A 17338-nucleotide genomic window follows, 5' to 3' on the forward strand; every position below is an offset into this window, starting at 1 on the left:
TCTATTAGTAAAAAGAAAAGGACCAAATAGATCACATGGCTATTTGTGAAACAACTATGCTATCCTCGTAGTACAGGCTTGAAAAACCATAGTGAGCCAAGCCTAGGGGACAGGATCTTATTATATCTGTGTTGAGAACTGTTTTATGCCTTTGACTTCAAGGCTATATTTCCGCTAATGATCCCTTGCTACAACACCATACCATTACAAAGGCAATCTCTGCAATTTAAAAACAAAAAGAATTTATTGCATAGTCAGATTTTTCGCAGTGGATTGGTAAAGCAACAAATGTATTTTAAAATAAATGTTAAGCAATTTGTATTCACAAAATATACAAAGTTGGTGCAAAATGTAAGTGGTATTTACATAAATGTACATGTGATTTTACAGAAATTAAAAAAGCCATACATCAATACAGAATCTTATAAAATAAATTAATACCAAAAGTGGGAGAGGAATGTATTTATGCAATTATTCCCCCATTACTGTTAATAAATATATGGCCCACCTATATCCTCATTTCTATCGTTATACTTTAAGCAGTATCTTTAAAAAAATCATACAGCACATGAGAAAGTTCTTTCTACTCCACCACATTATGAACCAAATGAATGTTAACAGGATGGGAGAAGTGTTCAGATGGTTGTGAGCTACCTGTTTTGTGAAATATGCAGGTTTCTGAATGCTTTCAAAATGGCCTTACTGGGAACAACACATTTGCTCTAATCAGGATGAAACTTTATACTCTGAGATGTGGAAGGAAAGAGATTACCCAGTGCCTAAGGTTACACGCTCATCTGAAAAACTAGACCTCGTAACGAAAGCCAATCTAAGAGTGATTGTTCAATTGGCATTCTTTTTCATTGGCTCCTTGATCTTCATTCCCCTACATGCCCACCGATCGTGTTGTAACGCCAATGAAGAACTAAAGGTCAGAAATAATTTGGATCTACTGACACGCAACCAATTTTTACAGTCTGTCTGTACTGGTCAATTAGAGATGGCTTCCAGATGCCATTGTCTACTCTGGGTTTGCTATGAGAGATGTCTGATCACTTCTCTCTACACAGTTCTTTCATTTACACAGTACAGACAAGTCATCATGGATGTTGGGAGCAGAGTCCATATTAGTGCTGTATTAAAATTATTTGTTCATTCCACTTCATTACTGCTTGGGGAAAATAATCTGTTATACTCAGTTTTTGTTTTACACATTCAACAATAAGAACTCTGCTCTAAGACATGCCTTAACCTCCAAATTTTAGATAGTACAGCCTTTGATAGTGGTCCCTTCCTTTATAACAAAGGATTGCTGAAAATGATGTTTCAAAATACCTTACCATATACTTGGTGTTATTTTGTTATTGATGCCCAGGCAGTCAAATATGACACAACAGAACTAGATATTATTTTTCTTTCCCTCCCCCATATATGTAAATTGGCTCACTCCCTTGAGTCATTTGGAACTATTTGCTCTATAGGTACTTTTGTATGGTGCACATGCTCTCTGATTGTGACTCACAGTGATTTGTACTGTATACATTAGTCTTTGGGTGCCAGAGGGAGGATGATCTTACTTTTAAGTGGTGGATTGGCATAGATGATTTTCAGTAACTTCCAAAGATATTAAATCAGGAAGCAATTGGGACAGCTTAATATATTTCTACCCAATATCCATTTTTGGGGGGGGGGCATAGGTAGCCTACATATAAAGGAAAACTCAACAGTTTGATCGTGCAAAGATTCTCCGTCCTTGGGTCCTCAGTCGTTCCAGCTCCCAAAGTTACTCTCTCCATCTAGTCCTTCTGGAGTCCTTGGCCCACAATGTAGAGATCAAGATGAGAAGAAGACTTGCCTGTTCCCTTGACTTCAGAGGAACATGTGCTATTCCAAGGGTCCCCATCTTTCTTAGGCTTCTCTTCCATGCTGTGGAGACAAACGGGGCTTAAGACAAAAGGCTAATGAAAAAAGTATGTGAAAAGCAGACCATTTTTACTCCTGAATGAGCACCACCACCAGGCATTTTGCAAAGACCCTTTCCTTAGATATTGATTAGTACGCAATTACCAGGTCTCCCAATTTCTCTTTACTAAAACAAATCTCTATAAAACTCCCTTGAGAACCAGAGGAGTTTTGGACCAAGCCATATGGAGTGAAGGAATGAATCTGGAAATATTTTAGGCTATAAGTTCAGTTCCTTGCATTAGGGGAATGTCTGTTGCTTTTCCTTGCCTAGGCCCTTTAAAACCATTTAGCCCAGTGTTAATACTTCTCTTTGGCCAACTCCACTGCTTTTCTTTTGCTGATAATGCATCTTGAAAGCCAATCCCGATGCTGCTGCTCTGCTGCTCTTCAAGTGAGAGCTAACCAGCTGCTCAGTGCCCTGAGTAAAATGGCCCGTGTGCGGATGACTTCGGGTTACCAACTTCCAGCTGATGGCTGGAGATATCCCACTATTACAACTGATCTCCAGTCAATAGAAATCAGTTCCCCTGGAGAAAATGGCAGCTTTGGCAATGGACTCTATGGCATCGAAGTCCCTCCAATCTCCAAACCCCGCCTTCCTCAGGCTCTGCCCCCCAAATTTCCAGGTATTTCCCAACCCAGAGCTGGCAACCCTATGATGCCTCCAGGAAGCCCACAAGCAGGAACTGAAGGAAATAGCCTTCCCCTGCTCTTTCATCTCCCCCCAAAATAGCTGGGGTTCAGAGTAGCAACACCATCTGAATATGCAAGGTTCATCTTGTCTTTATTTATTCTTTTAAAATATCATAGAATTGGAAGGGACCACCAGGGTCATCTAGTTCAACCCCCTGTACAATGCAGGAAACTCCAAACTACCTCCCCCACACACCCCCAGCAACCCCTACTCCATGCCCAGAAGATGGCCAAGATGCCCTCCCTCTCATGAACTGCCTAAGGTCATAGAATCAGCATTGCTGACAGATGGTCATCTAACCTCTTCTTAAAATCCTCCAGGGGAGGAGAGCTTACCACTTCCCAAGGAAGCCTGTTCCACTGAGGAACCACTGTAACTGTTAGAAAATTCTTCCTAATGTCTATAACCTGCTTTTCTTCCTCAGAGTTCAAATGGGTAACACTCAATGACAAATACCCACTGAAAGACCCACCCACCATAAGTATGCCTGACCCCTTTTAAAAATGCATTAGGTCACTCTGAATTCTAGCATTATGGCAGAGGGAGGAAAAAGTTCTCCTCATCCTATCATCCTTACTTGTTTTTCACCCCAAGCTAAAAAAGCCCCAGTCTCTGAGACCTTCCCTTGATTCCCACAACGAAGGATACATGGCTGATTTGCTGAGGATGCTTTTATTTTCTTCTCCAGGCAGGAATACCCATAGAAATCATGTGGGGCGCATTGGGTAAGAACTAGACACTTGTACAATTAATTGTACAATTAATTCTGCATGTCGAAGACCACTTTGGAGTTGTATTTCTTGAACAGCAGACCAGACACAGCAAATGACTATAGAAACCGATGGGACTTTCAAAAGAACTTTGTAAAATGGCATAAGGTGGAGGACAGTGTGTGTGTGTGTGTGTGTGTGTGTATGTGTGTGTGTGTGTGTGTGTGTCAGCCGTTCCAAGAAGAATGTTTTTTTTTTAATCTACCGGCCATACCCACATCTTTGCATGTACCTAAAGTAGTTTTTAATATCCTAAATATGGAGTCACATTATAAACCCACACTGATTTCTCAAGGATATTCCTACCTCCTGATCATATTACCTTTTTAAAAAATGTGAACTTTGTATTCCAGCATATAGTTTTTAAACGTGTTCCTCCAGAGGCAGAAGTTTTTATAAAGATGTTGCCCTGACTCCGGGCCAATAGGTGAGGGACCCGTAGGGTTGCCAGCTCCGAGGTTGAGAAATACCTGGAGATTTTTGGGGCAGAGCCTGAGGAGGTTTGAGAAGGGGAGGGTTTGGGGAAAGGAGGGACTTCAATGTCATAGAGTTCAATTGCCAAAGCGGCCATTTTCTCCAGGGGAACTGATCTCTATCGGCTGGAGATCAGTTGTAATAGTAGGAAATCTCCTGCCACCACCTGGAGGTTGAAGGAAAAATCAGACACCTCTGTACAATTACCAAAAGATGAGAAATTCAGTACAGGAATCCAGCCATAAATGATGCCAAATATATTCTGGCTAAATCTGGAGGTTGGCAACCCTAGGGACCTGACTTCTGCTGTATGGTCCTACATACCATGGTGGACACTAACCATGCAATCCTGAAGCCCCCCCCCCCCGAATGCCCACAGAGAAAGAGAGAGAGATGTAGCACACTCTGTCTCTCTCATACACCAAGCACACAATCTTGTAATCTGTATCTGATCATCTTTATTCCTTTTTGTTTGTATTTTCTTCTTGTTTAGATTATGAGTCAATTTTGCCAGAGGCCCATTCATTTACAAATTGGGTGTTAAGCACACCTTTTAAGCATTTAAAGAAAAATAAGAGAAGGAAGTATTGATGGGGTCCTGACCTAGTGCAAACATACCCCCCCCCCATTGGAAGGATTCAGATCCAGAGCTTTGGATCTGAGTCACTGGTTTAACTTCATGGCTTTGAGTTAAGTGGGGGTATCCGAACGGTGTTTCATCTAAGCTTTTCTCCTGACTATTGCCCTATGGGAAGTCCTTTAATCTGATATCCATCAGTGGACTGAAATAGACTCCCCCCCCCACCCTACTACAAATCCTATTATGGATTAGCAGGATTTATATACACTGAGCATTTGCAATGTAGTATTGTGCTCCTCAGAACTGGTTTCCAGCCAAAGGCTAAACTCTGAAGAGCAGAATAACTCAGTAGGCTGTCCCATTACATGACAAGATGTTTGTCATTAGTTCCCAGGGCTTAAAACACTGAAATAAGCTAACAGCCGTTCCCTTGGTACTTATGAAGGCTAAGCAACAGCTATAGCTCTAATTGAGGCTAGTAACGCATTTCTCACAAAAAGGAAAATGGAATTTTTTTTGACACTGATTTTGGGGACCCTAAATTGGGTGGAACAGCAGCATAAAAATGTTCTAAATATAAATAAATAAATAAATAAATAAATATTGGCCTTGGGTTCTATGAAAGGTAGAATTCTTGAAGTAGGCTGGTGAAAACTGGCATTGCCAATTTCCCTGTGCCCATTCCACATGATTGGCCATTGCTTGTGGGTGTGGAAGCCTCACAATGGGATGGGGTCATGCCATGTATTTTGTAGTACAAGGCTATTCAGTAGCTTTTATTTGCTTGTGACCCCTGGCCACTGCAAACAAGGGAAACACATTTGACATTCACCCGACATCAAACAATATGCAATGAACAGATTAAACCATAAAACCAGCTATAAAATGATCAAACTAATAATATATCAGATGATGAGGTGGCCTATATACCATTAGGTGACACCTAATCACATTTTGTGAAGCAAATCTCTTTCTAAATCTTTTAAACCATAAATGAAAAAAGGAGCGGTGTCACCTATTTTTCCTATCAGCCACAAAAATTTCATAGCATCCTTTAGATGTTCCATTTAGCAATTCTGTAAACATTCTTGAGCGAAAGAGGGAGGGAGAGAGATGTATAATGCACAACGTAGCAAATAACAGACAAGATCCTCTGCCTCCTGAAACCTGCAAACAGAAATAGCAAAAGCAGCTATTTCTTCTAGGTAAACAGATGGCATTATCTAAAGTTATAAATGCCCTCCTAAAAGAAAAAAAACAGATCAGTATGAACAGCTATTATCTCAAAGAAAATCTCTTTATATTGACATAGCCCTGGCCTTTCCAGACAACCAATTCTTTAAACTAGAGTTTAGTTTGCCTCTTTGCTATAGTAAACTGATCCAGAGCTCACCTATGTCTTATTACTAATGGAGTTCTTTTTTTCTTTTTTGCCAGAAGGAATACTAGCATCTGCTAAACAAAATTGTTTCATTGTCATTTTAGCCAAAGAAAAATTGGAGCATTGTACACTCAAACTTTAAGAGAAATGAAACAATTCTCAGCCTTAAAGTAGGTCTAGAAAAAGGTGGATTTAATGTTTAAAAAAACTGGGAACGGTCTGTCAGTTGTTGACATTTGGCAACCCACATAATTCAGTAGCAGAAATCATTTGCCCAAGCAAGCATTTTGGCTTCCAAAATCTGAAGAAGCTGATGGAACTGGCCCTCTTTCAGACCCTGCAACATTCCTAGTCATATTCAGAGTTCCATCATCATGCAGCATGCTGTGCTAGGCATTAATAGGGGAGAGAGGAGGAGGAGATGCAGGGCTGCTGCTCTTAGAAATACCCACATGGATTGTACAATGACTATTTGTTGTTGTTGTTGTTCTTGTTGTTATTATTATACTTTATTACGGTCAAAGACCAGCATAAAAAAATAACTTCTCAGCCGATTACTACTTAAAACACAAAGATTATCAAAAAATATACCTGTCCATGGAGTACATGTTATTATGTGATAAGCAGATCATCTGTATTGTCCTGCTAAAGGATGAGAATGAGTTAATTCCTTGGTTTCATGGGTTTCGGACCAAGTGCTTCCTACAGCTTTACAAGGACAGGCAACCCATTCCTGAGGGGGGGGGCAGGTAGGCTGCGGATGCACCACCTCGAGAGCAGGTTGCTGCCAGCGCAGCAAGCCAATTAATAAAGGAAAAATTATTTTTGGAGATGCCCCCCATGGAATTTCTCATAGATTTCCGATTCTGCAGGCGTATCTCGATGCCTGCAAAATGGCTCATTTCCAGCTCAAAGGGGGTTAGGAATGCCCTGGGAGGATGCCGGCGCAGGCACTCGTGCTGGAGATACACTGCCGGGAAGGCAGTGCTGTGTGGCACCCTGGGGCTGGCATAAGTCCCCCTATGCCAGTGTCTGTACCAGTTTGCACGGTACAAGTGGCACGTACACCGGTGTAGGGATCATGCCAGTTCCTGTGTGGTTCAGCCCCCCTCTTCAGGATTGCACGGTAAAACACCCATGGGTTTCTGATTAATCTTATATCTTGGGAAACAACCCCTGCATCTTGACTAAATAAATCTTAATGAAGCCAGTCTTACAGGTAGTTCCCACATTGTACAATGATTGGCAGAGCACTCCTGTGCCTGAAAATGTTATACCGAACCTATCAATACATGCCGGGCACATATACAAGCTGAAGGCTGCTCCTGGTTTCTTCCCGTTCACACCAATGTTAGAGCCAATGTGGTATAGTGTTGGACTAGGATCTGAGAGGCCTGGGTTCAAATTTCCACTCTGCCACAAAGCTTGTTGGGTGACCCTAAGCCGGTCCCTTCCTCTCAGTCTAACCTACCTCTCAGAGTTTGTTTGTTGATAAAATAAAGAACAGAGAACCATGTGCATGCTCTGAACTTCTTGGTGGAAGAGTGGGATAAAAATTAGATATTTAGAGTGATTTATATGTCAACAACGAAGGCAGCAACTATTGGACACAACAACTATCACATTAATTTCTCATGCAAGCAAAGTGATGCTCAAAATCTTACAACAAAGACTGTTACTATATATGGAACGAGAAATGCTAGATGTTCAGCCTGGATTCAGGAAAGGAAGAGGCACTAGAAATCATATTGCAAATTTTACATTGGTTACTGGAGCATACAAGAGACTTTCAGAAGAAAATCAGCTTGTGTTTCATAGATTACAGCAAAGCTTTTGACTGTGTGGATCACAACAAGCTGTGGTTGATTTTAAAACAAATGGGTGTGCCACAACATCTGATTGCTTTGAGGCATAAACTATACTCTGGACAAGAAGCTACTGTTAGGACAGAATAAGGAGAAACAAAATGGTTTCCAATTGGCAAAAGTGTCAGACAAGGATGTATTTTATCTCCCTGTCTGTTCAATCTCTATGCATAACATACCATAAGGAAAGATGGATTAGATTTAGCTGAAGGATGAGTCAAAATTGGTAGAAGGTACATTATCATTTTGAGATATGCTGATGACACCACATTACTGGAAGAAAATAGAGAAGGTTTGAAATGACTGCTGATAAAGGTTAAAGCAGAAAGTGCCAAAGCAGGATTACAGCTGAACATCAAGAAGATAAAAGTAGTGACTACTGAAGAATTATACAACTTTAAAGTTGATAATGAAGAAATTGAAATGATTTGTTTATTCCTTGGCTCGATCATCAACCAAAAGGGAGACTGCAACCAAGAAATCAGAAGGGGACTGAGGCTGGGAAGGGCAGCCATGAAGGAGCTAGAACAGCTCCTTAAGTGTAAGAATGTGCTGCTGGTGACCAAGATAAAGATAATTCATACTATAGTAATCCCCATTACTGTGTATGGGTGTGAAAGTTGAACAATGAAGAGAGCTGACAGGAAGAAAGTAGATTTCTTTGAAATGTGGTGTTGGAGGTAAATTTTACAGATGCCATGAACCACCAAAAAGACAAATGAGTGGGTTCTAGATCAAATCGCAAACCTGGACTCTCCTTAGAAGCTAAAATGATCAAACTGAGGCTATTGTACTTTATGAGAAGACTCACTGGAAAAGACCATAATGCTAGGAAAAGTTGAAGGCAGCAGGAAAAGAGGAAGACCCAGCCTGAGATGGATTGACTCAATCAAGGAAGCCACAGTCCTCAGTTTACATTACCTGAGTGAGGCTGTTAATGATAGGACATTTTGGAGGTCATTAATTCATAGGGTCACCCTGTCAGTAGAGACTAGATGGTACGTAACACACACACATGGAAGTCATGTGCCTTAAATTGCAGTGAGAGGTGTAACTCATGGAGTAAATATTGCCCATAAGTTAAACTATGGCAGCAATACGTATTATGGAAACACCCACATATGGCTATTTTCTATAGTACTTTAATACTAAATTGGAAACCAGAGTCTCATAAAAAGTAGGCACAACTTTCCCACCTTTTATCATTTTTAATACCACCGTTTCTCCAAGAAACTCAGAGGCATTTTAGTCTCACAATATATAAGACTGGGTTGTGAAACAGGCTAATTATTTAGCTGTCTGAGGCCACTCAGTTAGCTTCACAGGTATGTACGGATTTCAGCCTAGATTTCCCACACCCATGCCAACAACTCAAACAGGTGCTGATTTTGAGCTGATTCCCCCTCTGTGGTGTGGGCTGACAGGAAAGCAGGGAATGAAGGTAGCAGATGCAGCACCTGGGTGTGGACTTTCAAAAATAATGTGTAGGTGTACCTTAACAGTACAATTTTAATCATGCTTGCAAATCCTATTCTTGGGAACATTACTGATGTGTTGGGAATGTTTAGTTTGGGAGTGTTTAGTCTGGAGAGGAGGAGGTTGAAGGGGGACATGATTGCTGTCTAAGTATTTGAAGGGCTGTCACTTAGAGGAGGGCAGGGAGCTGTTCCTGTTGGCAACAGAGGATAGGGCTCGCAATAATGGGTTTAAATTGTGGGCAGAAAGGTATTGGGGGGGGGGATTCCTAATAACCCGCCAATAAGAGTTGTTCAACAGTGGAATCAGCTACCTAGGGAGGTGGTGAGCTCCCCCTCACTGGCAGTTTTTAAGCAGAGGCTGGACAAGCACTTGTCAAGGATGCTCTAGGTTGATCCTACATTAAGCAGGGGGTTGGACTAGATGGCCTGTATGGCCCCTTCCAACTCTATGATTCTATGTGCAAGAAGTCCTCGTGAGATATCAGTGCAAAAAGAAAATGCTGCTACTTGCTTTAAGTATAAAGCAGACTATACATCTAAATGCAAGTGAAAAGGCTTTTAGCAAAATGTCCCTTACCTTGTTTGGCTAAGCACAGGTTCGCTAGCAGCTGAGGTAAACAATGGCAATGGAAACGGGCACCCCGGCCTACGGTCAGAGAAGCTTCTCCTTACGAAAGACTGGGGATTGGCAACATTGAAGACCATCTTTTTCTGTTGCTCTCCATATTGCTTGGGCTCTGTGTTATTCCTCTGTGCAGATATTTCGGGATGGCCCCTGAGGATGGCATCTGTGGTGGAGCTGCTAGGCAGCAACGGTGGCTTGGCTTCAAACAATGAAGAAATGGCTGGGCAAAATATTGAGTGGGCATTGCTGACAATCTTGGGGGAGGGAGGTTGCTGCTCATTCCCTGAGTCCAAGTTGTTTTGTAATCCTTTATGCAACCGGGACGGAGAAATTGGTGGGGAAGGGGTAGTTGAGAAAGGAGGAGGGCTTGGCTCTCTACGGTGGGATGGTGGACTCAACACTTTGCGGTGGGTTGGCGGGCTGAGTTGTTTGCGTCCCATTGGAGGGCTAGCTAGTTTTTGTTGGGATGGTGGTGAAGGCATTTTCCGTTGTGTTGGAGGGCTTGTTGCCTTGGGGCTTGCTGGAGGACTAGGCTGCCTCTGAACCACTGGAGAGAAAGCTTGACGGATGTGTCTATGACGTATTGGTGGGCTTGGGAGCCTCTTCTCACTAGGCGGTGAAGAAGAAGAGGTCCTTGCTAGGGAAACTCGCCTGACAAAACCTGTTGTTTTCTCACTTTTCCCAACTGAGTCAGCTGAGCTTTGCCTTTGAGCCAAAGCTAGCGGAGCTTTGCATTCTTTGTTTGCTGTGTCACTTTCGTTCTGCTCCGGAATTTCTTTGGGATTTTGAAGAGGTATAATTTTATGGTTTTGCCTGTACAAAGCTGCAGCCTCTTTCATTTCGTAGTCCCCATGGGATGCGAATGAAGTCTCAGACAGATCGGTAGAATTCAACTCCAAGGAACATCTCCTTGGTGTGGAGTCCACCGTGCTTTTTGATGTTTTGTTGCCAATGAAGTTGGGACTGTTGCGGTTCTTACTCGGTAGCAAGTCAAGGGAGAACAGTGAAGTTTTTATTCGCTGAGAAACTTGAGAAAATTTCTTAGTGGCGCAATGCTCAGTCATCTTGGTAGGCTTGTTGGCAATTTCCGAATAGCTGTTTTCTGTCCTTGTGCCTTCGGCAGATTCAGTTGAGTCAGATGAGAGGCCCACTAACATCTCAGGAGGAGGTGGTGGAAGCTTTTCTATGTAATCTTCATCAATTTCTTGATTTGTGTCATTCTCACTTGGAAGTACAGGTTCAGCCACAGGACCAAAAGCACACTGGACTGGATTCATTGGACCATTTACATCTCCCATTGGTGAAATTCTGTGTTTCTGATTTAAAGGGAGAAGCCCTCTTGGGAGTGGAAGGTTGGGAGTAATGCTTGGAAGTCCAAACTTTTGGATACATTTTATTGGTCCCAAAGTTCTCCTACTTATGGGTTTCATAAGGCCTTCACCAGGGCTGAAGGTTTCAATGAGCTTTTTAACAGATTTACGAGGTGGAGTGCAAACAACACTGTTCACTTGCTGTGTCCCAGGAGGTACATTGTCTATGCTGGATATTTGTTCCGGTGAGAACATGGTTGTTATGGCAAGCTTTTTAGATTTCTTTCCATCAGGCTTCTCTCTGATAGCATTTTGATCCTGCCTAAGCAAAGGGACTTTATCCTGATTAGGTAATATGCTGAAATTTTTAGCAAGAGACGCCTTGAGTTTATTGGTGGCAGATCTATGAGTAACATGCTCGTGATCTTGCAGTTTGGGTTGTTCTTTTCTGTTTGTGGATGTCAATTTATGTTTTGCTTCTTTATTTTCATTATGCGTGTGAAACATTTCCAACTTTTTATCAAGGTCCTTTTGAGTCCTTTGAAGCTCTAGAAGGGTCGGGTCCTCTTCGGCATGACTTCGAAGGGACTCTGCAGATCTAGACCGTCTCTGTTTAGCTTTGGTCTTCCGGCTTCTAGTGGCTGTACTAGGCCGCTGCCCCTGGGTTGCTCTGCCATTTTCATCTTCTGACCATTCTCTCTTCTCAGCTTTCGCAGGGACAAATTTGATCTTTTCACTGATGGCATCTTTCATCTTCAATATGATCTCTTCCTTCTCGGGGCTCTCCATTCGTTTGGTGGAAAGCCTCAATTTCATGCCTTTTGATGCAGGTGCGGCTGTTGGTCTTTTAGGTAACGCCTCTTTTTCTTTTTCCGACACGCTGTCACTTTCTTCCTCAGAGAAGCTATCGTCCTCATTGTCTTCACTTGTGGAAGAAGTTTCAGTTGATTCACACTCTTCACATTCATCCTCATGACTGATAGTAGAATGCATGGAGTTAAGAGGAATTCTGATGTCAATGTTTTGATGCTGGAGAACACTGTCTCCACTTCCAGTTACTATTTTTGAAGATATTGCATCCTTACTATGAGCAGGAGGGTCAAATATATCCTTAAAATGACTCTCCACTGCACAGTCATGTGATCTGGTTGTGGCATTTACAGAGGTGCTCATCCACTGCTGTTTTCTTCCAGGTGCTGTTCTCTTCCCAGTGGTCTCATTTAGAGATTGATGACATGAACAAGAATCACAACTTGCATGTACTCCTTGTTTATCAAGAACGTTCAGGTCTTTGACTGATTCACTGTCAACACCAATTCCACTGTCTTCAGAATAGAGAGTCCTATCATCAGGGTAAGGAGAAGACCCAACTATAGATGCTTCAAGGAGGTTAATTGTTCTGAGCAAACGTTCATCAAAACCTTGTTTTGCCTTCAGTTTTTCCTCTAAGCTGCTACCTGCAGACTGCAAAAAGCTGCAGGACTCCTGAAGGACGTCAGAGGTTAAAGAGGCCACAGTTCCATTTAACAGTTGCATTTTGTTGACTGTGTACTGCAATAACTGTTGCAAAAGATCTGGTTGCTTTTTTGGGTTTCCTTTGTCAGCAGGCCAAGACAGGTTCCCACCTACTTCTTTGAGAAGATCTTCTCCGTCTTTGGTAATTTCCTCCAGATGGTGGTTGATTTCATCAAAACGAAGTGATAAAAAGCTTACCATCTGCTGTAAAATTAATTGTGTTTCGGTAGCCTGGTGGGCTATGCACAAGATAACCTCATATTTGGAGAGGTTGGGGTTTAGGTAGGCATATGTGTTCTGATGGGCCTTAACAAGCAGATCTGGGAAATCCACCTTTTCCTCTTCACATCTAGTTGCACAGGATTTGTCTTTGGTTTTGCAATGACGATCTTGTTTTCCTTGCCTGCTGTTCTTTTGTTTCTTTCCCCTCTTTGGATTTTGCTTTTCATTTTTGTATTCCAGAACAGTTTTTGGTGATTTGCAAGAATTTTGCTTTTTTATCTTCTTAGTTTCAGCCCCATATCGGCAAGACTCAGTCAGTTCAGACACAGCTATCTCAGTCTCTGAGACCAACCGGTCCACGTCCTTCTCTTCCTGTTCAAATTCAGGGAATGAAGGATCCTCAGACGAAGAATGGGAATTAAAATTTTGGTCCTCATCTGATGTGCTTTTGAGGAAATGATCTTTACCCTGAGTCACTCCATGACACAAATTATCGATATCACAAGAAGAGGAGCCCTTGATCAGCAATTGAACGGAGGTGCCCTCACTCACTGGATCAACCGGCAGGATACCCTTATTCAAGGGTATGCTTCCCCATTCTCCAGTTGGATTAGCAGTAACTCTATGTGAAGGAGTGCAGCCCATTTTACTCCCCTTTCCCAGCTTTCCTTGCTGCTGAAAAACATCCAGTTGATTAAGAAATAAAAAGGAATACAAACTTACAAGTTCAGGTGATGTTAAGATCTGACAGTTGTGAAGAGGGTTTCATCATCCTGAATAGTCCCAGTTTTGTGGATTTCCTTGTCGGTTATTAGGAGCTCCCCACTCCAACTTTCTCAGTGCCTTTCTTGATGAAAGTGTACAGCGATTAACAGCTTCCCCTTTGCTTGCAAACCAGTAGCTCAAGAGCTCTGCTGCTTTTAGAACTAGTGGATTTAAGAGTGTTCATGTATCTCTATCTTGACAGATGTCAGCCAGGAATAAGATTTTAAGCTCATTAGGCTAAGTAGCTCTCAGCGAGGTTGTGGCGCTTGTAACAGGGCTTTCTTTTTATACGTTACATGTTGAGACGAAGTAGTTTTGCATGCATTGCAATACTTTCCCCAGACATTCCTCATTTCTGCACTATGCATGGATCTTTGAAAGCCACAGGAACAGTCGGTTGTACATTAGTCAGCTCTTTGAATGAATGCAATTTGGGGCAAAATGCACGTCGGTTGGACATCTACAAAGACAATGGATGACCTTGGGAAGAATAATACAGATCAGGAAGAAAGCACAAGAGAGTTAAAAGATATGAGAGATGGAAAAGCCTATTAGGTCACCCAGCCAAGAGTTTTCTGATCTGAAGCTTCAAAACAGTTCTTTCTTTGACATTTCCAGTACACACAGCTCTTCTCCTGGCTATCTCCAAGACTGTTTTGATTTGCTTCAACTGCTTACCACTGTCGGCTTTGAAACCTAAAATGCCACACCACAGATGTTGATTGCAATAGCTCCAAATATTGTGCTTCTGCAAATGCATCCAAGTTGGAGAATGGAAACCAAACATCTTATCACTGCTCAGCTGTGAACCCATTGGGCCACTGTGGTCAAGTCACTTTCACTCAACCTAAACCACTTTACAAAATTATTGTCAGGATAAAACATGACAGCTTTTGGGAATAAATGTAACTGTGATTAATGAAGGGCAAATCTTTAGCAGCAAGACAAGGGCAAAACTGGATGGAATTTTTAAAAAACCCTGAATGATAGGGTGATAATTTTTGTGTGTGTTTACATAAGACAGTGACCTGAAACAGCTCTTGGGTGGCCTATGAATTAGTCACTGGAGATACATTTCTCAGAATCAGATCACAATTACATTCAGTCATCTATTTTGTGTCAAAGGGCTGGTTGAACATAAGCAGATGTGTTCAAGTGGTCTAATGCAAATGTCCTTTAGGTGATCTTGGATGAGTTCCAAAACCAATTTACATCCAGTACAAACAAGTGATGCAATATGCCTCCAAAGAAGCCAGAAGAAATTTAAGTGAAAATTCACACAGAGGTGATAGATCCAGTCTCATGATCAGGACTGTTATTAAAAACCTATATAGTATTTTTAGCAGAGTATTTCACAACTCTAAACCCATTTATCCTTACAATGACCTTGTGAGATACATTAGAAGCAAAGACAGTGAATTGTCCAAGACTACCCAGCAAGCTTTGTAAGTAGATTAAGATAGAACCCTGACCTCCCATAAACCAATACTCTGTGCAGTGCACAACATATTGCATTCCCCGGGGGTGGGGGGTACAGATAAGCACTGGCAGGGAACCACCCACTTTTCTCTCATGTTGTGCATATGTGTTGAGTTGGCTCATATGGTCACACTTTGCCCCTCCACCCACAGTATTCCAATCAAAGTAATTTTGTTACCTGCTCCCTACTTCTACAGGTGGTGAGGAGTTTCAAGGGTTGTATTTACCTGGGCTTCATTTGGAAAAGAGAGCACTGGAGCCTTCTGGCATTTGCTTTATTTAGAAATACACAAACAGGTGGAGGCAAAAAAGCGGTCATCTCGGGGAAGGTGGTCCCGTAGGCGCCACCTCCCCCCACATGGATCCATCACTGTGCTTAGACCGCCAACTTATGTGATAAAGCAGTAAAGCACAGAACAAGAGCCGCAAGGGCCATCTGGTCCCACCCCTTTGCATGATGTGGGGAATTTCCACCGCCAAGGTGACCCCTGCCCTATGCCCAGAGGAAGGCAAAAAACCTCTGAGACCCATGGCCAATGTGGGCCCAGAGGAAAATTTCTTCCTAACCCCAAAGCAGCGATCAGCACTAACCTGGGCATGTAAGCAAGGGCCACAAGAGGATCTCCCCAGTACCCGGTGCTTGCTCAGTCAGTAGAAGCTGTCTACAGCAATAACCAGCACATGATCCAGGCCCCCAGGTCCAGGCCCCCGTTCTGCTGTTGAGCTGGCACATCCTAAGGAATGTAGCACCGGGAGGATCGGCAATGTTCTCTGCCCCGTTTGGCCTCAATAAAACCTGGAAACCTGAGGGAGAAGCCTTGGAGAGCACACTGAGATGAGCCCAAGTAAACTCCAGCATACCCCACTCGTTCCGCACCATCCTACAATGAGATAGCAAGCCAAACTTTCCCAGGCAGAAACCCAACAGGCAGTGTCAAAAGCAGCCAATGCCCAGCTCCAGAAGGACCCTCAAGCCCGTTTGTCTCTCTTTCACCAGCTAGAAGACAAACAAGTTAAAGACCTCAAAATTCCTTGGTGGGAAGGAAGTCCTGGCCCTATTCATGCGGAAAGCCAACAGGCAGTGTCAAAATCAGCCGGCACCACACCCAAGCCCCCCCACTAAAAGCCAGTGCACTTCTTCCAACTGCTACAAAATGAACAACAGGTTAATGCCCGGAAATATGATCGGAAGGAGGCCCGTACCTTCCTTGCTTGCTGGTCCTGCTTTGGGCCCCTGTGTTCCCTGGGTGCTGGCCTGCCTGGATGAAAAGCCATGTACAAGACTCTGGAGAACCTTTGGCTTGGAGGTTGAGAGAGTGATTGAATATCCTGAATTGTGCATGAATCTTAAGGCTTGTTTTCATTGATTTTATTTTATAAATATTGCGTCCTCAGCAGTTTTTCACCTAAGGTTAACGGAGGGAGATAGGTGATGTGTTAAGTCCCAAAGTATCATACTCAAAATCTGTATAGGCATAACTTCCTAACAGTATAATGAATTTGGCCTAAAGTGAATGGAGCCAGGCTTTATTAGGGTTGCCAACTCTTAGGAAATTCCTGGAGATTTGGGGGTGGAGCATGAGGAGTGACCTCAGTGAGGAATAATGTCATAGAATCCACCCTCCAACTCTGCCATTTTATCCAGGGAAACTGATCTCTGTAGTGTGTAGATGAGTTGTAATTCTGGGAGATCTCTAGGCTCCACCTGGAGTTTGGCAACCCTTGGCCTTATAGCAAAAAATTATTAATGTTCCTAAGCTATTGTGGATGTCTCTTCAATTGTTGTATAAGGATTAGAGTATGGTCAACTGATGGCTGTGTTGAAGCACCCATCAGAGCTTCAGTAAGTTGACCGCTTCCATCTGAAGGGAGGAGTCAGGCTTTACTAGTTTCCCAGACTAATATCTGTGCTAGTATTTCTATTCATGTTTTTACAAAAATCAGTTAAATCTGTTTGAATTTTCCTTTTAAAGTCTAGGTTCACAAGTAGATTGTTGTTGAAATGCCAATGCTTTTCTGTGTAAGCAGCAATTACAACTGTCATATATACTGAGGCATGATCTGAAAAGTGAATTGACCCTATATATGAGCCTCTTCCATTGTAGTAAAAAATGGTTTTGAAGCAAGAAACACATCGAGTAAGAGTTATTGAAAATAAAAATCTTTACCTCTGGGGTTAAGGTGAAGCCATATATCCACCAATTCCCCCACCCCC

At 42.5% G+C, this 17338-nt stretch overlaps 1 protein-coding gene across 1 annotated transcript; it reads right to left on the minus strand.

Annotated features, from left to right (window-relative positions):
* Nucleotides 1-1732: 1732 nt before the first annotated feature.
* On the minus strand, nt 1733-13524 carry PCARE (photoreceptor cilium actin regulator). The gene is made up of 2 exons (XM_056853147.1): nt 9785-13524; nt 1733-1926 (listed from the first exon to the last, which is right to left on the minus strand). The coding sequence occupies exons 1-2, from the start codon at nt 13522-13524 to the stop codon at nt 1797-1799; spliced, it is 3870 nt and encodes a 1289-aa protein (XP_056709125.1). The 3' UTR covers nt 1733-1796.
* Nucleotides 13525-17338: the final 3814 nt, after the last annotated feature.

Source organism: Euleptes europaea, chromosome 7 (genome assembly GCF_029931775.1).
Source record: "Euleptes europaea isolate rEulEur1 chromosome 7, rEulEur1.hap1, whole genome shotgun sequence".
NCBI classification, from domain to species: Eukaryota; Metazoa; Chordata; class Lepidosauria; order Squamata; family Sphaerodactylidae; genus Euleptes; species Euleptes europaea.

Coding starts and splice junctions, on each gene's coding strand:
- PCARE (XM_056853147.1), bottom strand. CDS start 13,524: ATGGGCTGCACTCCTTCACATAGAGTTACTGCTAATCCAACTGGAGAA. Junction 1,927..9,784: donor CCTGTGCTTAGCCAAACAAG/GTAAGGGACATT, acceptor TTGTCTCCACAG/CATGGAAGAGAAGCCTAAGA.